The 25,958-nt window shown below is 41.1% G+C and overlaps 1 protein-coding gene across 2 annotated transcripts in view; it reads left to right on the top strand.

The window, feature by feature from the left end:
- The window catches only part of sh3pxd2b (SH3 and PX domains 2B), a 272,944-nt gene that overhangs the window by 187,292 nt on the left and 59,694 nt on the right, over positions 1-25,958 (top strand). Inside the window, exons 6-7 of one of the 2 annotated variants that reach the window (XM_080201639.1) lie at positions 8,208-8,233; positions 13,844-13,885. In XM_080201639.1, coding sequence (XP_080057765.1) covers positions 8,208-8,233; positions 13,844-13,885 — 68 coding nt within the window. The remainder of the gene's footprint in view (positions 1-8,207; positions 8,234-13,843; positions 13,886-25,958) is intronic. The other variant, XM_080201640.1, reaches the window with a different exon arrangement.

Raw genomic sequence — 25,958 nt, 5'->3', positions numbered from 1 at the left:
AGTTGGTTAGGATTATATTCATTGGAGTTCAGAAGAGTGAGAGGGGATTTCGTAGAAACTTATAAAATTCTAACAGGATTAGATAGAGTAGGCGAGACCAGAATTAGGGGTCATTGTTTGAGGATAAGGAGTAAACTTTTTAGGACTGAAACAGGGAGAAATTTCTTCACCCAGTGGGTGATGAATATGTGGAATTCATTACCACCAAATGCAGTTGAGGCCAAAATGTTGTCTGATTTCAAGAAGAGATTAGAATTAGCTCATGGGGCTAAAGGGATCAAGGGATATGGATGGAAGGTGGGATTAGGGTATAGAATTTGATGATCAACCATGATCAAAATGAATGGCGGAGCAAGCTCAAAGGGCCAAATGGCCTACTCCTGCTTTAAATGTATGCTTCTATGTATTAGCCTGTCTCAGTTAGTTTGTCTCAATAATCAATTAATATCCTTTCCATTCTATTGGAAGGTTTTTCATCACTTTCTGACTTTAAGCAACTAAAAACTAGAACAGAATCACTTATTGGAAATGGTGTGACTTGAGGGCAGAGGCAGTGCAATAAACTGCAAATTTTGGAGAGATAAGTCAGAAAATGAATTTAGCCAGATAAACTACTGAAGTGGTTAGAATAGTAGATTCGTTATTTTTGTAATATAGGCAAGTTGTAATGACGGAAAAAGTGAATCCGATCATAACTGTTGTCTGTATATTTACTTGATAGAAAATAAAGCAGTTTACTAACATGCATGGAATTTCAACATTCTGAGCATTTTGTTCATCCATCTTTGATGAGGCTGAAGAAATACATACTCATTAGACATGAGAACTCTGTCTGAAAAACAAGGGATACTATTGTTACATCCCTGGGCGATGCCATTGTACGAGTAGATATAGGGCAGTGGGAGCAAACTCGCATAAAAGTAAGACATTCAGACAGCTTAATAGAGCAGCTGAGGCCCCTAAAATCAAGAAGGTATCTGCAGTGGACCTGAATTTTTAACAGCTTCATAACTCCATTTAATTGCAATAAGATTGCTTGTTCATACTTTGCTGCGAATATGTCAGCATTACATTACGAGGCTTTTGTTATGTAATTGTTGGATGCTAATGTGTGATTAATGTGACTAGTTGAAGGAACAAAAGGGTGCAAGGTCACCTAAGAGTGCAGTACAGCAAAGACAAAGGCACCGTTGTGCGTTAAGTGAACAGTCTGTTATCAGGAATGCAGTGCCATATAAATTAATACTGAGCTCGTCAGTTACATTACAGAAGAGGGCACTGTTTTTTGTGCTCTTGGAAAAACGATTAAAATTGCGGAAAACACTGGTAAAAATTCTGGAAAATCACAAGATGCTGCAGTAAAAATGACTGCTGAAGTCCTTGAATCCTGGATTTTGTTTTAGGTTGACTCGTTCAGTCACTGTAAAGCAGCTGACGCTGGTCATGGGAGCTAATAAAACAAAGAGAATGAAGTGCCACCGCGTTGTGCCATCTTCCAGCTAGTAACATCTTTTGAAAGGTTTTGGAAAACAAATGAACATGGTTGAAACTTGCTGATAATAGACTTGTTCATAAATAGCTTTAGCACTTTTGGCTTCATAAGTAACTAGGCTGGAACAATTTCCTTTCAGATTTTAGTTGGCAAAGCATCATACATTTCCTTTTTATCCATTGTTGCTTTCCTCAGTTTTGCATTAGCTGCAAAACTGCATATTCGTATCCCTGATCAACTGTGTGTCATGAAGAGAGGGATGTGACACTACATTGAAACCATTGTTATAGAGTGTTTACTGTTTTGTTGTAGGAAAATTGCGTAATTTAGCAAAAATGGTAACAGTAAATAATACGGATGTATGTTTTTGCTGCAGAAGGATGTGGAGGCCAGGTCATTGAGTGTCTTCAAGACAGAGATAGATAGGTTCTTGATTAATAAGAGGATTAGGGGTTACGGGGATAAGGCAGGAGAATGTGGATAAGAAAAATATAACATAACATAAGAAATAGAAGCAGGAGTAGGCCATCCAGCCCTTCGAGCCTGCCCCGCCATTCAATAAGATCATGGCTGATCTGTCGTGGCTCAGTTCCACATTCCCGCCCTCTCCCCATAACCCTTAATCCCCTCGCTTATCAAAAACCCATCAACCCGCGTCTTAAAAATATTTAGCGAGGCAGCCTCCACCACCTCAACGGGCAGAGAATTCCAGAGATTCACCACCCTTTGAGTGAAGAAGTTCCTCCTCAACTCCGTTCTAAACCATCCCCCCCTTTATCTTGAGGCTGTGCCCCTAGTCCTACTGTCCTTTCTGAGTGGGAAGAGTCTCTCCACCTCTATCCTATCCATCCCATTCATCATCTTATACGTCTCAATGAGATCTCCCCTCATTCTTCTAAACTCTAACGAGTACAAGCCTAGTTTATTCAGCCTCTCCTCATAGCTCAACCCCCTCAACTCCGGTATCAGCCTAGTAAAGCTCCTCTGCACTCCCTCCAAGGCCAAAATATCCTTGCGTAAGTACGGCGCCCAAAACTGCATACAGTACTCCAGCTGCGGCCTCACCAATGCCCTATACAGCTGCAGCAAGACCTCCCTACTTTTATATTCAATCCCCCTCGCTATGAAGGCCAGCATCCCATTAACCTTCCTGACCACCTACTGCACCTGCAGGCTGGGTTTTTGTGACTCATGCACAAGGACCCCGAGGTCCCTCTGCACCGTCGCCTGCTGCAGTTTTTCGCCCCGTAAGTAATAGTCCAAGTAATATCAGCCATGATTGAATGGCGGGGCACACTCAATTGGCCGAGTGCCCTAATTCTGCTCCTATGTCTTATGGTCTTATGTGTTAGAATCTTGTTTATTTTGCTGAAGTACAAAAACTTAAAGAATTCTGTGAATTTAATGGAATCATACTCAGCATTTTCCTAAGACTAATTGTAGTTAAAATAGATTAATGGAGCAGATATGTAATTGATGTGTTTAAAGGTTTGCATTCAACCCTTGTTTTCTATTCATAAATCAAATATTACTTAAATAGAATCCCTAAAGTACAGAAGGATGCCATTCAGCCCATCGAGCCTGTACTGACAATAATCCCAGGCCCCAGCTCTGTAACCCCATGTATTTATCCTGCTAATCCTCCTCATGTTAGGGGACAATTTAGCATGGCCAATCAACCTGATCACACTGTTTGGAGAGTCAGAGGAAACTAGAGCACCTGGAGAAACCCACGCAGACATGGGGAGAACACGCAAACTTCACATGGACAGTTACCCAAGGCCAGAATTGAACTCAGGCCCCTGGCAGTGTGAAACAGCAGTGCTGCCCATATAATTTTATATTGCTAAACATAAGGGAAAAGAATACAAAATACAAGGAAGTCATGTGTAACCTTCCCAAATCATTAGTTAAGCCTCAGCTGTAGTATTCTGCCGAATTCTGGGCAGCACACTTTCAGAGGAATATCAAAAGTATTTCTCAGGGTACAGAGGAAATTTACCAGGGAGATAGCAGAGGTAAGGAACTTCAGTTCTGTGGAGAGATTGGAGATGCTGGGATTATTCTTCTTTGAACCAAGAAGTTTCGGGGAGACCTAATAAAAGTATTCAAAATTATGAGCACTTTTGATAGTGCAATTAGAGAGAAAGTGTTTCCTCTGGCAACTGTAAATCCAGGACTTTAAATAATTGGCACAAGATTAGAAGAGACTGTTTTTCACACAAGAGAGTTGTAATGATTGGGAATGTACTACCTGAAAGAGTAGTTCAGATGCTGTTGAACTTTCAAAAGGCAATTGCATATGTATTTGAAGATAAATTGCTAGGTTATGGGGAAGAAAGCTAGTGTGTGGCGCTAAATTCATTAGATATGTCAAAGGACTGGTCGAGACATGTGTATTTCCTGCTGGAAACCATACTTCGAAATTGTTTGGGAAATTGCACTTCGAAATTGTTTGGAAGAATTGCGTCCATAAATTGTAACAAATGACTAAAAGAACTATTAACTAAACAATTTATTTTCAGGCAACTTTAAACCACAGAACAAAATGTACACCTGGTTTTTAGCCCAACTGAGAAAACTAATTTCATGAGTATATTTTACACTGTCCTTTAAGCAGACATTTAACTTTTTCAGAATCAATCCAAATTTATTCTATCTTCCAAGAATTTATTTCTGTTGTTTTCTTTTCTCAGTCTGTTACCTTACAATCTTAGAACTGGCTTTCACAGTGAGGTTTTCTTTTCCCAAAAAGTCTTTCTCTAGCCCAAGCTAGCTGACTTTTTAGTCTCATTTCAACTCTGCATGAACTTTGTCTTTACAATCCAACCATAAGCTTCTACCCGCATTGCCCCATGGCGAATCATAAAGAGTCTTTATTTGGCCTCCAGCTGCTCCCTCTCTCCCAGTCGAGGCAGACTAAAATATACTGTGTGAGATATCCTGTGATATCCTAGGACAGCCTGTAACCTGCACTTAACAGGGAATTTTTCAACAACTTTTCTCGTAGCAATGCGAATCACAGGGCCCTTGCATCTGGATAGACTGCTGATTAGACAGCATGGTGTCACAGTGGTTAGCACTGCTGCCACACAGCACCAGGACTAGGATTTAATTCCAACCTTGGGTGACTGTGTGAAGCTTGCGTATTCTCCCCATGTCTGCCTGGGTTTCCTCTGGGATGCTCCAGTTTCCTCCCATAGTCCAAAGATGGATTAGGTTGATCGGCCAAGGTAAATTGCCCCTTTGAGTCATGTGGACTAGCAGGGTAAATACATAGTGCTAAGGGGATGGGGCTGGGTGTGATTGTGGTTGGTGCAGCCTTGATTGACCAAATGGCCTCTTACTGCATTGTAGGGATTCTACAGTCCAAAGATGTGTAGGTAAGGTGGATTAGCCCTGCTAAATATATGCTTCTTAGTGTCCAAACATGTGTAGCTGAGATGGATTCGCCATGGTGAATGCATGGGGGTTACAGAGATAGGGTGTGGGGAGGAACTGAGTGGGATGCTATTGTGGAGACTTGGTGCATTTCTGGACCAGATGGGTTTTATAGCAATTCATGAGAAGCTTTATGGTTACCGGCTATCTTTCAATTCCAGGTTTATTAATACATTGAATTTATTAGTTAAAATTCCACCAGCTGCTATGGTGAATTTGAACTAGTGGTCCCAATGCAATAGCCTGGACCTCTGGATTACTGATGCAGTGACAACCACAATGTCACCACCTCGCCACCACAGATTTTGCATAATAGGCAGTGAAATTTTGAATGCTATCTCCTGCCATATACGAGCCGTGTCTTTTGAAGTGATTGGCTTGGGAAGAGACTGAAATATCACATTTTCTTGTTCCAAATTTTCTCTCTTTATTCTTCTTGACATTGAAATTTCAGTTTGTGATTTCAATTTTCCCCAATCACCAGCATTTAAACTTGCAAGGGTTGGTGTGCCAATCAGAAATACACTCACCACTGACATACTCCATGTCACTATTTTGAATATAATGATTCTAAAACCTAATTTATCCTGAGTTTTGTGTTTTTTTTAAAGAAACAAATCCCCCTTTGCTTTACCAGGCAATAAAACCCTGGTTGGTCTGGAATGTGGGTCGTGTTTTGGGGAAAAAAAAGTAAAAATCCCAAAATAATGTGAAACTGGTAGTTTGAATAAAAGCTCTGCATTTGTGTCACAAGTGTATTAAATTTTTTGCTGCAAGATTCTAAACCCAAGTCATCTGTAAATTCTGTAAAGTTCAAACAAGCTGATAGAATTTCTCCACGTTAAATCTTCCCTGGGTTTATTAGAACTATATTCTGAGTTTGTCTTTGTTGTCTGTCTGGCTCTGACAGATTGTGTTGTACCTTGCTATATATCAAAGAGCTTGCTTTTGGATCGACTCTGCTTAACCTTGCACAGAATTTTGATGTCAATTTATAGTGCAGAAATCAAGAATGCTGGCTAATGGTGTACTTAAAACAATGGAAAATATGATGCAGTGTGGCTGCCAAACTGACTACCAACTCACCTTTTAATCCAATTGTTCTCCTCTTTCTTTCCCTTCCTTGCTATTAGTTAGTTTTTTCTAGAAGCATGCAGCACTGGTTGGGGCAGGGATTGAGTCCAGAAATATATAGTTTTAAACTGAGTATAACATCCACTGGTAGGTGTACTTTTTATAGAAGACAGGATGATTCTTTTTGAAGGGAGTATCCCCTCACCTTTCCTTTTCCAGTATTTTTCATTCTATCTTGTGAATTATTCAAGTGGTACTATCCCAGCTTACCTCCCTTTGATTTGCCTCCAGATCAATACTTGTCACAAAAACCATGTCAAATCTATCCATTGGCCACTTGCTGCCCATTGAATAGCAGTAACCACTGTTCCTTCAACCCATCGACATAGCAGTTCTAGCAAAACTGGAGGAATTATTTCAACTGCACTTGTACGGAAATTAGATCATTATCAGTTTTAAAAACAGTGAACATTGAAGAAAGGTTAGAGGTGGAAAACTACAGGCTACAACAAAAACAGAGAATGCTGGAAAATCTCAGCAGATCTGATAGCATCTCTGGAGAGAGAATAGAGCCAAAGTTTTGAGTGTGAATGACCCTTTGTCAGAGCTCAGTTTAAGGGTTATCCAGACTCGAAACATTGGCTCTATTTTCTTTCCACAGATGCTGTCAGATGTACTGAGATTTTCCAGCGTTCTCTGATTTTGTTTCAGATTCCAGCATCCACAGTATTTTGCCTTTAAGCAATTTGTCTAACATCTGTCATAGGGAAATTGCTAAATCCATTACTAAGGAGTTCAAAGCAAGATACTTAGAAAAATATAATTTGTGAAAGGGAAATTGTGTTTAATTAATTTATTAGAGTTTTTTTTGAAGAAGAAACAAGTAAGGTGAATAAAGGGAACCTGTAGATGTGGTGTACTTGGATATCCAGAAGGCATTTGATACCATAGCAAAGGTTATTACACAAAATAAGGCTATGCAGTGTAGGGGGTAACATATTGGCACAGATAAAAGATTGGTTGGCTGACAGAAAGTAGAAAGTAGGGATAAATGTGTCTTTTTCGGTTTGGCAAACTGAGTGCATCAATGATCAGTGCTGGCTTCAACTGTTTACAATTTACGTCAATGATTTGGCTAAAGGGGCTGTGTGTATGGTAACTAAGTTTATGGACAACACCAAAATAGGTAGGAAAGTAAGTTGTCAAGAAGAGGTAGAGAGTCTGCAAAAGGCTATAGACAGATTATGTGCATAGGCAAAGATTTGGCAGATAGAATATAATGTGGGAAAATGTGAACTTGTCCACTTTGGCAATAGAAAAGCAGTATCCTATTTAAATGGAGAGAGATTGCAGAACTCTATAGTATGTAGGGTGTCATAGTACATGACTCACAATAAGTTACTATGCAGATACACAAGTGATTAGGAAAGCAAATGGAATGTAGGTATTTATCACAAAGGGAATGGAATATAAGAACTTTTACTGCAACTGTACAGGACCTTAGTGAAACCACATCTGGAATACTGTGTACACTTTCAATCTCTTAAAAAATATATAATTGCATTAGAAGCAGTTCAGAGAAGGTTCACTTGACTTATTCCTCAGATGAGGGACCTGCCTTATAAAGAAAGATTGAACTAGTTAGCCCTACATGAGCGATGATCTTAGTAGAACATAAAAGATCCTGAGGGGATTTTGGGAAGATGTTTCCACTTGTGGTAGAGACCAGAACAAAGAGACACAGTTGAAAAATCAGAGGTCTTCCATTTAAGACAGAGATGAGGAGAATTTATTTCTCTTAGAACCATATACTTCCCCAGTGGAGGCTGAGTCATGGAATTTATTCAAAGCAGAGTTAGACAGGTTTTTTTTTGATAGACAGGAAAGTCAAGTGCCTTGGAGGCAGACAACAAAATGGAGTTGAGACATGACCAGATCAAACGTGAGCGTATTGAATGGAGAATCAGGGTTGAAGGGCTGAATAGCCTGCTTCTGCTCTTAAGTTCTATGCTGCAGTGTTTATTGATGACAATAGAATAACAATATTGTGTTTGTATCATTAAACCATCATTTAGCATATCGTACCGTTAATTTTCCAAATGTCTTTTGCTGTAAGAAACCTGAAGTGTAAGTCAGTCTTTTAAACCATCACTTGCTGCATTTCATTCATTCATTAATACCTTCATTTTCCTTCTTACAGGGAGCCAGTTGGAAAGAAGAAATCTGGTAAGGAACATTTAATTTATTTGTCCAAATGCTAGCTGTCTGTTAAAACTATTTTAAATTGTTTAGCCTGAAGGGCTCTCTGCTACCAAGGCTTTAAATATTTTCTATTAATTGCAATCTACTGTGAAATTTTGTGAAATGGTAAAGCGTTTTTCTTACTATCTTGACAATAGATGATGCTAATATATGAAGAGGTATTTTTCAATCATAGACAATATCCTTCGTATAGTATAGATAGGGCAGGATGGTGAGGAATTCTAAAGACCAATCCAGAGAACTGCTCATGGGAATTCCTATCTGGTAACAGGATCACCAACAATTTCCCATGTTAAAAAGAAAACTTGCGGAATGCTAGCTAAATGGGTGTGGGTAAGACTATGTGTTATGCAAGGGACTCAAAACTCTGAATGTTCAGCTGAAGGAAAAACTGCCAAATTCTTATGAAGAATTAAATCAAGTAACCGTAGGTCAACGCGAGACAAAATTATGAGTGACAGTTAGGAACATATGGTTAGAAAGTAGGCTATTCAGACCCTTGGGCCTGCTCTGCCTTCAATACCATCATGGTTGATCTGATTGTGGCCTCAACTCTTATGTTTCCTCCGAAACCTGATAACCTTTAACTCCCGTGTTTGTCAAGAAATATCAATCACCCTGCCTAGACCACCCTCTGGGGCAGAGAGTCCCACAGATTTTAATTCTTTTTATTAGTGTCACAAATAGAGTTCCATTAATACTGCAATGAAGTTACTGTGAAAATCCCCTAGCTGCCACACTGTGATGCATGTTCAGAACTCTGAGGGAGAATTTACCATGGCCAGTGTACCTAACCAGCACGTCTTTCAGACTATAGGAGGAAACTGGAGCACCCAGAGGAAACCCACACAGACACGGGGAGAATGTGCAGACTATGCACAGGCAGTGACCCAAGTCGGAATCGAACCCGTGTCCTTGGTGCTGTGAGACAGCTGTGCTAACCATTGTGCCACTGTGCTGCCCCTCTGAGAGAAATGGTCTTTGTGCCTCCATCTCAAATGGGACACCCTTTATTTTAAAACTGTATCCCCTAGTTCCAGCCTCTCCGACATGGGGAAATATCCTTTCAGTTTCCACACAATCAAGTCTCCTCAGAATCTTACATGTTTCTTTAAGATTACCTCTTGTTTTACTAAAGACTAATGGATGCAGACCGAGTCTGTACAACTTTTTATTATTAAAAAAAGGGGCAATTCTCTGGCCTACTTATGTAGACACAAATCCTGTTACGGCCGGAGATTCATACGAGAAGGGCATAACATAACTTGTGCCAGGGAGAACTCATTTTAAGATTCTGCCTGTCCCAGCTGGTGATGTAATCTGGTTCATCCCCAGCGAGCATGTGAACAAGACGAGCATGTTTAAATCTTCATCTAAATATGTAGTATCAGTTTTAAGATGAATTCATCCACCCTCAATTGCAACATGAATCTGGTGGGCATCAGTAGCTGTCTCCACAATTGGAGACCAGACATGATGGCCATGCCAAGGATGGAGATAGGAAGCCATTGGAGCACCCTTGTGATAACGGGTATGGCATGAAGAGGCAGGGCCTGAGCGGGGCTTTTGGCAACACCATAGTGGGGTGTCACTCACTTGAGGGGGCTGGTAAAGGCGATTGGATGGGAGTTGCCTGAAGCTGCTGATTTGTAGATTGGATGGGAATTGCCTGAAGCCAGTGATTTATAGGGGGGGGGGGTCTGAAGCCAGTGATTGTGGGGGTCTGTAATAGTGTGTGTTGTGGGGGGGTGGGGTTCTAGCATTATTTTAAGATCGAGCACCCTTTAAAGCAGCACCCCAATCTCTGCGGAGCTAGCATCTTTAAGTTCCACACATCTCTTTCACGGTACAAATCATCCCAACTTCCAAAAAATTGTTGACACCCCCCCTTCCCTGACACTCCCACCTGCATGGACTAACCCCACCCCACCCAGCTGAACACCACACTCCCGAACCCCAACTTGGACTCAACCCCCATGACCAACCCTGACTATACTGTCTCCACATAACACTACATTTCTATTAATTGCACCACCACCACCACCACCACCACCACCACCACCACCCCCCCCACCCCCCCCCCCCCCCCCCCCGCCTTTGAATGGTTTCCTATACCATAGCCAGTTTGCGCATCCATTCTGCAGCCACCCCTTTCATCCATTCAGGCTTCAAGAACCTGTTGGAATAATATCAAATGCTATTTTCTGGGTCCCCATATTTGCCTCACTTGTAGTCACAACTTCCTGTCACTGACCACTGACCAAATCAGAAGACCCTACTCTAACGGGTGTGTCTGCCTCCTGGTAAAAAGTGCCCAGGTAAATTTTGCCCTTCTCTGTTGCGTCGCAATGTCTGCAGCTTGGCCTCCAGTTCAGTGACCTTGAGCTGGAGCTCCTCAAATCGCAGACTGCAGACGTGTTTGCCTAATGTCCAGGAATCTCCACATTCGGCAATTCAACACATCACTTCCCTGCCATATGTGTTACATGTTATTTATAATGAATAAACACTGCTACTCCCATTAACTTTAATACTGCTAGTCAACATTTTTACAACTAGTAAAACCTTACATTTACTAATAAATTATGTGGGATTTGAAGCTAATTATAATATTCACCAACCAATAGCTTATCTATTTTCCAGTGTTGTCATAGAGTCATGCAGTGCAGAAAAGGCCCTTCAGTCTGCAGCAACAATAATTACCACCAAAGATGCGCTAACCTCAGTTTCCTGCATTTGTCCCATACCTTTAAATGTTATGATACCTCAAGTGCTCATCCAAATATTTTTTTAAGGGTTGTAAGGATTCCAGCACCAAGGCAGCGCATTCCAAATTCCCACCACCCTTCGAGTGAAAAGTGTTTTTCTCAAAAGCCCCCAGAATCTCCTGCCTCTTACCCTGAAACTGTGTCCGTTCCTGATTGACCCCTTTTGGTCACATTTTGGTTTCTCTTAGAATATGTCCCCTCCGATTTGGAGTCACACATTGTACAAGATTGAATCTGATAGCTCTTCTGTATAGTGGATCCTCCTTTCAGCCACTCTTCTAGATGATGGTTATTGCCTCCGGGTTCTCTTTTCCCCACTTTGCAAGGTGGTGGTTATTACCTCTGAGTCCTCTCTGCGCCCGCTCCAGTTCAGTCAAGAAGGAGTCAAAAACGACTTGTTAGAAAGTGAAAAACAGCGTCTGCTGTTTAAACAGAAAGCACAATTCCAAAAGTTTTGTGATCCTATTCCAGATATTCTGAACGTACTGTACTTGGACCTCTCAAGGAAAAGGAAAGGTCAAGTAACAAAAAAGGATTCTCAGCTATGGAACAGATTGGTAATGGTGATTTTTCATAGCATGCTGAAGAAACACATCACCACTTCATAAACTAATTGTAGGCATCTTAAACAATGTTATGGGGAAATTATCATTTTATTAAGTGCTTCGAATTGTGTCTTACTCTTGTCACTTAAAATTGCAGCCATTCCTATACATTGAAGCAATCTGTGACAAAACATGGACATTTGCACATGGCCATGCTGTCCATGTACAAATGTCCATGTTTTGTCACAGATTGCTTCAATGTATAGGAATGGCTGCAATTTTAAGTGACAAGAGTAAGACACAATTTGATAGCATGGACAGCATGGCCATGTGCAAATTATCTGAACATCTCAATCCAAGACAGGTAGTCCAGACCCATCCCTAGAAACACAAATATAACTCTGAGTGATCCAATAAGTTAAAGCTGCTCTGAATCCTAGAGTTAGAAGTTATAAGTGGGTTTTAGTGATATGTACCTTGTGTTCCCACTATGTGGCTGCTGGATTTCAGTTGCTTCATTTGTAACAAGTGTGGTGCAAATAAATTTTGCAGATTTGTAGTGAAAACCCAGGCTCAGGGTCTAACCTGACTGAATAATGTTTCCTCTCCCTGTTCAGTTCCCTCCAATTACAATCTAAATTAAGCACCAGGATAATGCAACACTGCCCTATCCACCCCCCACGCAGTCTCCCTTGGACTTAGTCTCCCAAATGCACTGATTCAGCTGTCTATATATTTATAAAGAATAAGTAGGAACAAAGTTCTGGCAGCAATTCCTGACAAAGTTCCAAAGATACCACATAATAAACGTATGAAATTGTATAATACACTAAAGAGGGTCGGGTGGGGGTGGCTGCCCACATTAGAACAAATGTTTAAACATCAGATGAGAAAGCTATGAGCAGCCTTCCATCTATGTATAACATGTCGAACCAGAATATTTGTCTTGCCATAACTGCATGAGAATTTGAAATAGGGAAGGTATTCATCCATGTATAGGCCTCAAAATGGACCACCCAAATCTGAGGGGTCAGGGTGGATATTATCCAGTAAGAAAATGTTTATTTTCTTAAAGATATTGGGGCAACATGGAGGACCAGATTGGCCTCCCTTTGTAGAAGCTTCCTGAATTTAATGGGATGGAAATCAAGTTGGTTTACAGCAAACCAAAAATCCACTCTATCACATTACCATATTGAGGTGAGAGTGAATGTTTATCCCCATTAAAGTTTAAAGTTTACTTATTTGTATCACAAGTAGGCTTACATTAACACTGCAATGAAGTTACTGTGAAAAGTCCCTAGTTGCCACATTCCGGCACCTGTTCAGGTGCACTGAAGGAGATTTTAGGATGGTCAATGCACATCTTTCGGAACTGTTTGAGGAAAGCAGAGCACCCAGAAGAAACGCACGCAGGCACAGGAAGAATGTGTAGGCTCCGCACAATGACTCAAGATGGGGTTCAAACCCGGGTCCCTGATGCTGTAAGGCTGCAGTGCTAAGTACTGTGCCACCGTGCCACCCCATAAAGACTCAGTAGGAAAGATTCATTGACAAGGTCCTTTGCCTTATGATCAAATACATTTACATTAGAAAACATAAATATACTGGCTCCTCATCTTAGGGGATTGTGACATAATGTGAAAAATACATCATTTTCTCCATGCTTTCGGAATGAGCTAACCAACTATGATATTGATGCCAATGAGAGCAACACAACAAAGAAAAGCACTAAGACTATAAAGCAAAACAATATAAAATCCTTAAATAAAGCCACAACTCAACTGAAATGAATCACTGAAACATAGCAAAAGGTTGATCTGATAGTGAAAGAAACTAGTATTGGTACTACTGGCAGGGCAAACCTTTACAACAGATGCATGTTCCCATGTTTGGTTCTTCTGACTGGTCATTTGAAACTCAATCCTGATGTATTTAGAGCACATGTATGTCATTGACATGAATTCAAATTCATGTTTCCTTAAGAAAAGTGCTTCATAATACCATTGATAGAGAAAAAAGTTAACCTGGTTTCTGTATAACTGGTGTATGTGTAACAACATGGACTTCTTATGTATCATATGTGTAGATCAGCAAACAGGCTATGAATTTTACATTCCTGTATTCCGTAAATTATACACGCATAGGGTAAATTCTCCTGCGTTGTATATAGTTCGCTTTCTCAACATCTCAGTTCAAAACCTTTTAGAGAAATGATTTCATTTTCCTCACGTGTACTTTCATTCATTTTCCTTCATTAGGGCTTGCAATAATCCAGAGAACGACTTCGTTTCTAAAGAGAGGTATTAGAGAAATTCGCTTGGCCATAACTTAAATGATTCTTAACATTGCTGGATGGTCTTGAACTGTAATGATTTTGGACCATGCAGCCAGCTGATTGGCAGTGGATGGGGCCAGCTTAATGCTAAGTGCGGTGTGGTTCATGCATGTACCTTTTGTATTGTTGATTACAAATGGATTAATTTGGGACTGAATATGTTCTTCCACTGCATTCAACTTTCTTCTTGGTTAAGGTTCACTCAAAAAGCTGCTACCTACAAAAGAAGATTTACGTTTTCCAATCTTAATATAGGTGCACTTTTATTCAAGTAATCATCTATTAACCTTTTCACTGACACAAAACAACTTGGATGGTAAATTTCTCCATCAGAACAATCAAAATGTTTTGTGCCATATCTGGAAATGTAATTGCTTGCCACTCTCATTGTGTAATTAGTCTTTATAAAATAGCAAAAAAAAACACAGCTGGAATATGATTTTATGGTACCTCATTCTGACTGGAGCAAACAAGTAGCCTGTAAGAAGGTTATTCAACAACAATGAATTCAAAACTACACTTAATCCAAGAAGTTACTTGGAGCTGTCTGTCTCACATGTTATCACGGAGTCTGCAATTTTCTTTTCACAACACTTTTCACAGAATTGTTGTATGTGAACCACTGAATTATGTTTTGAAGCTGTACTCCAAACTGGATTTGAAACTTGGTGTGAATATGCAAAAAATGGTTTATGATGTAAGACCAAAGAAATGGATAAAACAAGAGGAAGTTGTGGTAGAGCAGGGATGAGTTTGCTTTTACAGTTTGATTGTTCATAGATTTTGAATACCAAGTTTCACTCAAACAGTGCCTAGTTTATTTGAGTTTCATTTATATATTGTTTCAAAGGGATTTTACCAAAAATGCAGCATGCACAAAATTAAGCAACTGCACAATTGCTGTTATTTCTGATTGCTGCTTTAGAAGTTTTCAAGGGGGATGATAACTTATTTCAAAATATCTCTGCATGTATCAACACATATTATTTAGCATCTTGGAAAAAGCAGGAATTCACTGCAACACAAAGGTATCTAACTCACATTGTGATCAGTGCAGAATTGTAATGTATAACAATTTACTGCAACACAAAGGTATCTAACTCACATTGTGATCAGTGCAGAATTGTAATGTGTAACAATTTACTGCAACACAAGGTATCTAACTCACATTGTAATCAATGCAGAATTGTAATGTGTAACTTCATCATGTTATTTTTTAGCATTACAGCTGTTACACAGAACTTTTGACAAGTTGCGCATTTTCAGCTATTATAAATAACTTTCACTGTTTCATCAGATGAATGGATTTCTTTTTAAAAGTTGCCCCCTCTTTCACGAAGGTTTATGCAGCAGAATTTCCACAGTTGTCAAATGCCTGCAGTATCTTACAAATATAACTTCCTTTCGTCTTTGAGTGAAAGTAGCAGTGTTGAACATCAATTGATGACCCACTACAGAGGTTCATTGTAATATTACCCCTTCAAGTCCAAAGTTACATCAGCACAAAATCAAATGAGAAACTTTCTGAATCAAGGTGGCTCAGTATCTCAGCATCTCAGTGGGGGAAAAGATCATAGAATATTAGAATCCCTACAATCCCTACAATGCACAAGGAAGCCACTTGGCTCATGGAACTTGCAGTGACAACAATCCCACCCAGGCCCTATCCTTGTAAAAATCTGTATTTACCTCGCTAATCCCCCTGACACGAAGGTGCAACTTAGCATAGCCAATCAACCTAACCCACACATCTTTGGGCTGTGGGAGGAAACTGGAGCACCCAGAGGAAACCCACACAGCCATGAGGAGATGTGCAAACTCCACATAGACATTCACCCAAGTCAGGAATCGAACCCGGGTTGCTGGTGCTGTGAGGCAGCAATGCTAACTGCTGTGCCACCTTGCTGCACCAAAGTTACTATTTAAAACTACAGCTTAAAATTTGGCACTGGCTTTAAATCATTCAGAAAGGCCACAAAGTTAACTAATGTAGGAAATGTAAAAAAATGCACTGAATAAGAAAGAAGCTAGCATTTTCGGAAGCTAGCATTGAGACAGAGAAGAAACGTTATTTTACAGCTAGTCCATACTATGTTTGATCTGGGGTTATTAATTGAGACCAAGTTTTTGGTCATCTCTCTTACCATTCCTTTGATTCAGCATCCATTTGCTGAATACACCTCCGGGAGATTTATTTTTATTTTCTAGGCCCTGCATAAAAACAAGTTTTTGACTTTGGCTGAGAAAGTGTTACATCTGCCAGCACTAACACCATTGCTTTGATGAAGATGTTTATCAATTAAGAAGTAAAAGTTACAAACATGTTTCTCACAAAGCACAATAAAACAAAAATCAATGTCAGTAGTATAATTCTCAAAGCATTACAGAACAATGAAGTACTCAACAATGGAGCATTTCCGAGTTTATTTTAAGTTTTGAGTGTTTACAAGTAGCTTTAGAGTTATTTTGGCAAATATGTTTTGAAATTTAAAAGAGTGACAAAACACAAATGATCCCTGTGATACATATTTACAATGTCGCTTTGACTATGATATGAAAATTGACCAATATCAAACACAAAATTGTGCTTGGCATATTGCACTTCCATCTTCAGTTTTCTAATTTGATTTTCCATGAGCAACTGAGATTGCTTAGAGTGCAAATTATTCATGTATGAATAGCTCTATCAAAGAGCTGGTGGAGGCATATTGGGCCATATGGCTTCCTCCTGTATCATTCCAGTAGTTAGAATTGTACTAATCTGAACCTCAAATGACCCGGGCGCCTCTGGGGACAGGTCCAGTAGGCGAGAGCATGAGCCTGATGAGATCTCAATATTGGCCACAGACATTCTGCTGTCCCAAATCATTCCCAGAATGTGGTTTGATTGAGGACATGATCAAGATGTGCAGAAATTTGACAGTCTGACCACATCCTCTCCAATATTCCTGCAATCTGTAAAGTTGCTTGTGGTACATTTGATGTTTGTTTGAATTGGCTCTTATGTACTCTACTACTGGGATACTTATTGGGGAAAAAAAAACCACTTCCGCTTCCCACCCCCACTTTCCTTCCCTGAAAGAACTGCCTTTTGTCAGAATGCGGTTCCAAATATAGAGGCACCTCAGTTTCTCTCAAAAGTGGTTATACTTCATACCTTAACCTACACAGTGATCTTTAGCAGGCTAGTCAATCAAAGAAGGTGTCTTTGCTGAGCAAAAAAAACTCACCTAGTTCATTTTCATCATTTGTTCATAGAGTGTAAGCATCACTAGCACAGGCAACATTTATTGCCCATCCCTAATTGCCTTTGAGAAGATGGTGTTAAACCTCCTACTTAAACTGCTGCAAGCCATGTGGTGCAGGTAAACCCACTGTGCTGTTAGGAATGGAATTCCATGACTTTAACTCAGTGATAGTGAAGGAACAGCAATCTAGTTCTGAATCAGTACGTGTGTGAATTGGAGCGGAACTCACCAGAGGTGATGTTTCCATTTATCTGCTGCCCTTGTCCTTTAGATCATAGAGGTCATGGGTTTGTAAGGTGCTGTTGAAGGAGTCTGGGCAAATTGCTGCAGTATATATTGTAGACCCTACACACTGCTGCCAATCCGCTGGTTTATGGAGGGATTAAGTATTCAAGGCAATGACGAGGGAACAATTAAATGGGCTGCTTTGATTTGGATGATATTGAGCTTCCTGCATGTTGTTGGAGCTGCATTGATCTATGCTACTTGCCACTTACTGCCCCAAGTCTAAATGTTGCCCAAGTCTTGCTGCATTTGGACATGGACTACTTCAATATCTAAGGAGTCACAAATGGTGCTGAACATTGTGCAAACATCAGTGACCATCCCCACTTCTGATGTCATGATGGAAGAAGGTCATGGATGAAGTTGTTTGAATATAGCTGAGCCTAAAATGATGAATTCAGGCTGTGATGATTGGACTCAATAATCTTCTTTTAATGTTTGGTATGACTCTAATGAGTGGAGAATTTTCTTTATTGATTCACAGAATTGTTCTGGGGCAGAAAGAGACCATTTTCCCCATTGTACCTGCACCAGCTCTCTGAATAAGCAATTCATTTAGTGCTATTCTCATACTTGCTCTCTATAATCCTGCACATTGATTCTGTTCAAGTAATCATCTAATTCCCTCATGAATGCCTCTATTGAACCTGTCTCTACCACACTGTCAGGCAGTGTGTTCCAGACCTGAACCACATACAAACAAAATTACAGAATTCACTTCATATTTGCTGGGGCTCTTGATGCCACTGAATGATGTCTTGATGTCAGGGACAATCAGTCGGCCTCATCTCAACAATGGGTTAAGACCTTATGTCACATTTTATGAAATATATGGTGGATTTTCTCCCCCAAAATTCTCAGTGCCACTAAAGTCTGAAAATTGGAGAGTTTCACTCTGGCATTTTTCGACATGCTATCCCAAGCAGCTTTCCCACACTATCAATGTTTTTGGCAGTTGGACATCACTCCCTCCTCCCCTCCCCGCCCCCCACCCCTGTGTTGGGTTTTTCCCTCCTTCCTTCCTACTGCCCTCCATTCCCTACACTGTCTGGCCTTGCACCTTTGAGCCCCACCCCTTCGGTACTGCCTAGAGGGCAGTCATACTGTCCGGCTCCACTGGTGAGGCCACCATGTCCGGTGCTCATTGGTGAGGACCATCTCTGATCCTCAGGACCTCATCCAACATGGATGGAAAGGTAAGTGAGCCCAGACTATTACATCCCCGGCTCACTAATCATATTTGAATAAACACACATCTATATAAATCAACCTCGCCCCCTTTCCCAGCGCAAGGCTGATTATGTCTTGAAAAATGGCCTGCGGGGATTGTGAATGGCCTGACGCTTGGCTCAATTTGCATTTTTATCCTCCCAGTCACATTTCCTGCCACGCTAATCGATCAATGCAGCGGGGTGGAAATATCGTACCTACAGTGATTTTTGTATAATTCCTAAAATTTGAAAACTGGGCGACGACCTTCAAAATGATTGAAGCTATGTCTAGCTGTGACCCCAAACAGAAAAACTATCAGGGCAGTGTTGCAAAGAATTGCACCTCATTATTTCTGTGAACTGCAGAGACCAAATTCAGAGGGAATTTTACAAATGCCATCTTTATTTCATAAACCAAGCCTGATCTACTGGAACTAAGTCATCTGTTTGGGCAAAGAGCCCTGTAACCTTCCTTTCAAATTCTTAATGGTTGGAGCATCAACAATCTCAGGAACCCCGGCAAGGGAATATACACCCTCTGTCAAAGCCAGGTGGAGAGTATGACCCCTTTAGCTGAGGGAACCAATTATACTGAGTTTCTGTATTGTAAATCAGTCTGCCATCTTCCATCTATCAAGCAGCAACACAGGGACTGTACCATGTTGAATGCCTGGCCCCTTCTACACAGCTTCCACTGGAACTTTTGGACTTCTATACCATTGCCCACATGGCTGATGTGGACTAATTAATTACTCCACATGTCTATCTCATTGTAAATGTCAACTCTACTACAGAAATGAATTATCCAGCATCAGTTCAGCTTGCCAAACCACTGTGAAAGAATTCACCACTGGACTTTTGATTCTGAACTCACTAATTCTTTGTATGACTGTAAATCCTTTTTTCTCCATCCCCCTCATTTGTTATGTGAATACGATGTAGTGACACCTTCTCCTATATTTTGAGTGTGTGCAAATAAACTAACCCTCTGAGTTTGCCTTATAGATAATAGAAATTGGATCACTTAAAAACTGAAGAGTTGGGAAGTAAAGAGGGAAGGAAATTGGTGATGAAAGGAGAAATTAGCACAGTCTAGCCCTCCACATACGTCCGTCCGTCCGTAATACATGAATCACCAACTTGCCTCATCAGGCTGAAAATAGATGAAATTGTTCAGTCTTGGCTTTTGCACTGGCTCCCCCATCGTTGAGAATGGAAATGTTCCTGTAGTACCCTCCCCTGGATAGTTTAATTTTTCATTACCATTCACAATTGGATGTGCAGGGCTGAAGAATTTTGATCTGATTGTTTGTGGGATCACTTAGCTTGGTCATATTTTCTGCTTCCACTATTTAGCATGCATGGAGTCCTATGTTGTAACTTCACTAGGTGGCCCTTCAATCTTTGATATGCCTGGTATTGCTCCTGGCATAAAACCACAAAAGGAAGCTAAGTGGCCCTTCATATCCATGCTGGCTCTCTGCAAGTGCAGCTCAGTTTGTCTCTTTCTCCACTCTTTCTCCATAACCCTGCAATTATTGTCTCTTAAGATAATTAATCAGTTCTCTTTTGAGACCCTCAATTGAATCTGCTTCCATCATACCCTCAGGTAGTGCATTCCAGATCCTAACAGTTTTTCCTCATGTCACCTTTGGTCCTTTTGTCTTTGTTCACCTTAAATTGGTGTCCTTTGATTTGTGGACTTTGCAGAGTTGGGAACATCCATTTATTCCTATTTCCTCTGTCCAAACCATTAATGATTTTGAACACCACTGTCAAATTGTCTCTCCAGCAAGAGATGCTCTAGCTTACCCAATCTATCCATTAACTGAGGTCCCTCCATCTTGGCAACCATTTCACAAACATTTTCTGCATCCTCTCTAAAGGCTTCAAATCCTTCCTAAAGTGTGATACTCAGGATTGGACACACTGCTCCAGCTGAGATTGAAACAGTGATTTTGTGTTCTATGCCTCTTATTTATAAAGCTCAAGGTTCATACGTCTTACTAACTTTCTCAACCTGTCCTATTACATTCAAAAAAATTGTGCACTTATAACCCATGTCCCTATGCTCTTGAACCCCTTCTAAAATTGTATCCTTTATTTTATATCGCGTCTGCTTATTCTTCCTGCCAAGATGTATCATTTTGCACTTAAATTTCACCTGCCACCATGCTGCCTGTTCCATGAGCTTGTCTATATGTCCTCTTGAAATCTGTCAATATTCCCTTCACAGTTCACAAACTTCCAAGTTTTGTGTCACCAACACATTTTGAAATTGTACTCTGTGCAGCTACGTTAGTATCATTAATACAGTAGCATTGAGCCCTGTGGAACCCCACTATCAAACTTCCTCCACTCCCAAGTAAAACCATTCACCATAATCACCGTTTCTGGACACTCAGCCGACTTTGCATCCATGTCCCTTTCATTCCATGGACTTTGCTGATGAGCTTGTTATGTGCCACTTGATCAAATGCTATTTGTAAGTCTGTGTGCACCACATTAAAGGATTACCTTTATCAATCATCTGTAACTTCATCAAAAAGCCTGAAATCAAATTAATTAGACATAATTTGCTGTTAACAAACCCACCCTGGCTTTCCTTAATTCATTTGTCTGATTGTTCATGTGGCTGTTAGTTTTGACTTGGATGATAATTTCTAAAATCTTTCCCACCACTGAAGTTAAAATGGTCGCTGCTCTTATCCTTACATCCCTTTTTAGATAAGGGTACAACATCTACAATTCTCCAAACTTACGGAAACACCCCTATATCTAAAGAGAATTGGAGGATTATGGCCGCTGCCTGCAATTTCTACCCATACTTCCCCTTGGTATCCTCGGATGAGAACATAAGAAGTAGGAGCAGGAGTAGGCCATCTAGCCCCTCGAGCCTACCCCACCATTCAATAAGATCATGGCTGATCTGACAGTGGTTGAGTTCCACTTACCCGCCTACTCCCCATAACCCTTAATTCCCTTATTGATCAAAAATCTATCTACCTGTGACTTAAACACATTTAACGAGGTAGCCTCCACTGCTTCAATGGGCAGAGAATTCCAAAGATTCACTACCCTCTTGGAGAAGAAGTTCCTCCTCAACTCTGTTCTAAATTGACTCCCCTTTATTTTGAAGCTGTGCCCTCTAGTTCTTGTTTCCATTCTAAGTGGAAATAATCTCGCTGCTTCTATCCTGTCTAGCCCCTTCATTATCTTATATGTCTCTATAAGATCTCCCTTCAGCCTTCTAAACTCCAGCAAGTACAGGCTCAGTCTAATCAATCTCTCCTCATAAGCTAACCCCCTCATCTCCGGAATCAACCTGGTGAACCTTCTCTGCACTCCCTCCAAAGCTAATATATCCTTTCTCAAATGAGGGGACCAAAATTGCACACAGTTCTCTAGGTGCGGCCTCACCAGTACCTTGTACAATTGCAGTAAGACCTCCCTGCTTTTATACTCCATCCATCTCGTGGTAAAGGCCAACATTCCATTTGCCTGCTTGACCACCTGCAAACTGAGTTTTTGTGATTCATGCACAATGACCCCCAGGTCCCTCTGCACAGTAGCATGTTGTAATTTTTTACCATTTAAATAATAATCCATTTTACTATTATTCCTTCCAAAGTGGATAACCTCACACTTGCTAATGTTATACTCCATCTGCCAGATCCTTGCCCACTCACTTAGCCTATCCAAATCTTTCTGCAGACTTGCTGTGTCCTCCACGCAATTTGCTTTCCCACTCATCTTTGTCATCAGCAAACTTTGTAACCCTACACTCGGTCCCCTCCTCCAGATCATCTATGTATATGGTAAACAGTTGAGGACCCAGCACCAATCCCTGCGGCACGCCACTAGTCTATAACTGCCAACCGGAAAAGCACCCACTTATTCCAACCCTCTGCTTCCTGTTAGATAGCCAATCCTCAATCCACACTAACACTTTACCCCCAACTCCGTGTACCGTAATCTTATGCAGCAACGGTTTGTGAGGCACCTCATCGAATGCCTTCTGGAAATCTAAAAACACCACATCCACCGCACTCTGGTCCTGGTGACTTATAAATGCAACCAGTTTTGTAATATCTTCTCTTTATCAATTTTTAATCTATCCACTGTCCCAACTGTTTCCTTTTTCACTATTCCCTAGTTGCATCTTCTTCCTTGGTAAAGACAGATGCAAAGTACTTTTCTTTATTAGTGTCACAAGTAGGCTTACATTAACACTGCAGTGAAATTACTGTGAAAATCCCCTAGTCGCCACCCTCAGGCACCTCTTCAGGTATACTGTGGGAGAATGTAGCATGACCAATACACCTAATCAGCATGTCTTTTGGACCGTGGAAGGAAACCGGACCACCTGAAGGAAACCCACTCAGACACAAGGAGACTGTGCAGGCTCCACACAGACAATGACCCAAGCCAGGAATTGAACCCAGGTCCCCGATGCTGTGAGGCAGCAGTGCTAACTACCATGCTGCACTTATTTGCTATACAGTTGTCCCCTCTCGCATTCATAGATCCATTGTTTGTCTGCTAATTAGTCCCACCTCTTCTTTTATTACCATTTTACTATTAATATGCCAGTGGAACACTTTTGGATTCCCTTCTATGTTTGTTGCAAGTCTCTTCTTATATTCTTATATTCTTTTTTACTACTTTTTTCATTCCTCTCTGAATATTTTACATTCAGCTTGACTCTCGCTTTCATTTTCTTCGTCATCTTACTTTCTATCTCCTTTTTGATCCAGGGTGAAGGAGTACTACAGTGCAGAAGAATGCCATTCGGTCCATCGTGTCCACATCTACTCAGCATCTTACCCATGCCCATACACCGCTCCCTACCCCATCCTTCAGCCATAGAACATAGAACATTACAGCGCAGTACAGGCCCTTCGGCCCTCGATGTTGCGCTGACCTGTGAAACCAATCTAAAGCCAATGTAACCTACACTATTCCAATATCATCCATATGTTTATCCAATGACCATTTAAATGCCCTTAATGTCAGCGAGTCCACCACTGTTGCAGACAGGGCATTCCACACCCTTACTACTCTCTGAGTAAAGAACCAACCTCTGACATCTGTCCTATATCTATCACCCCTCAATTTAAAGCTATGTCCCCTCATGCTAGCTATCTCCATCCGAGGAAAAAGGCTCTCACTATCCACCCTATCCAATCCTCTGATCATCATATATGCTTCTATTAAGTCATCTCTTAACCTTCTCTCTAACGAAAACAGCCTCAAGTCCCTCAGCCTTTCCTCGTAAGACCTCATCATACCAGGCAACATCCTGGTAAATCTCCTCTGTACCCTTTCCAATGCAAATGCCTTCATAGCGAAGGGGATTGAATATAAAAGTAGAGAGGTCTTGCTGCAGCTGTATAGGGCTTTGGTGAGGCCGCAGCTGGAGTACTGTGTGCAGTTTTGGGCGCCGCACCTGCGCAAAGATATTTTGGCCTTGGAGGGAGTGCAGAGGAGGTTTACTAGGCTGATACCGGAGTTGAGGGGGTTGAGCTATGAGGAGAGGCTGAATAAACTAGGCTTGTACTCGTTGGAGTTTAGAAGAATGAGGGGAGATCTCATTGAGACGTATAAGATGATGAATGGGATGGATAGGATGGAGGTGGAGAGACTCTTCCCGCTCAAAGGGGACAGTAGGACCAGGGGGCGCAGCCTCAAGATAAAGGGGGGGCGTTTTAGAACGGAGTTGAGGAGGAACTTCTTCACTCAGAGGGTGGTGAATCTCTGGAATTCTCTACCCGTTGAAGTGGTAGAGGCTGCCTCGCTAAATATTTTCAAGAAGCGGGTTGATGGGTTTTTGATAAGAGAGGGGATTAAGGGTTATGGGGAGAGGGCCGGAAAGTGGAACTGAGCCACGACAGATCAGCCATGATCTTATTGAATGGCGGGGCAGGCTCGAAGGGCCAGATGGCCTACTCCTGCTCCTATTTCTTATGTTCTTATGTTCACATCCTTCCTATAATGCGGTGACCAGAACTGTGTGCAATACTCCGAGTGTGGCTGCACCAGAGTTTTGTACAGCTGCAACATGACCTCATGGCTCCGAAACTCAATCCCTCTACCAATAAAAACTAACACACCATATGCCTTCTTAACAACCTATCAACCTGGGTGCTAACTTTCAGGGATCTATGCACATGGACGCTGAGATCTCTCTGCTCTTCGACACTACCAAGTATCTTACCATTAGCTCAGTACTCCTTAATCCTGTTACTCCTTCCAAAGTGAATCACTTCACACTTTTCTACATTAAACTCCATTTGCCATCTCTCAGCCCAGCTCTGCAGATTACCTATGTCCCTCTGCAAACTGTAACATCCTTCCATACTGTCCACAACTACACCAACTTTAGTGTCATCTGCAAATTTACTAAACCATCCTTCTACACCCTCATCCAGGTCATTTATAAAAATGACAAACAGCAGTAGCCCCAAAACAGATCCTTGCGGTACACCACTAGTAACTAAACTCCAGGGTGAACATTTCCCATCAACTACCAACCTCTGTCCTCTTACAGCTAGCCAATTCCTGATCCAAACTGCTAAATCACCCTCAATGCCATGCCTCTGTATCTTTTGCAATAGCTTACCATGGGGAACCTTATCAAACGTTTTACTGAAATCCATATACACCACATCAAGTGCTTTACCCTTATCCACCTCTTTGGTCACCTTCTCAAAGAACTCAATAACGATTGTGAGGCACAACCTACCCTTCACAAAACCGTGTTGACTATTTCTAATGAAATTGTTCCTTTCTAGATGATTATAAATCCTATCTCTTATAATCCTTTCCAGAACTTTGCCCACAGCAGAAGTAAGGCTCAGTGGTCTGTAATTACCAGGTTTGTCTCTACTCCCTTTCTTGAACAAGGGGACAACAGTTGCTATCCTCTAGTCATCTGGCACTATTCCTGTAGACAATGACAACCTAAAGATCAAAGCCAAAGGCTCTGCAATCTCCCCCCAAGCCTCCCAGAGAATGCTAGGATAAATTCCATCCGTCCCAGGAGACTTATCTATTTTCATACTTTCTAGAATTGCTAACACCTCCTAGCCCGTCTAGCCTAATAGCCGGTATCTCAGTATTCTCCTCGACAACATTGTCTTTTTCCTGTGTGAATACTGACGAAAAATATTCATTTAGCGCCTCTCCTATTTATTTGGACTCCACGCATAACTTCCCACTACTGTCCTTGATTGGCCCTAATCTTACCCTAGTCATTCTTTTATTCCTGACATACCTATAGAAAGCTTTAAGG

The sequence above is a fragment of the Carcharhinus amblyrhynchos genome, chromosome 13, assembly GCF_965287045.1.
Source record: "Carcharhinus amblyrhynchos chromosome 13, sCarAmb.v2.hapA, whole genome shotgun sequence".
Taxonomy (NCBI): domain Eukaryota; kingdom Metazoa; phylum Chordata; class Chondrichthyes; order Carcharhiniformes; family Carcharhinidae; genus Carcharhinus; species Carcharhinus amblyrhynchos.
This window is presented reverse-complemented; position numbering and strand designations above follow the sequence as displayed.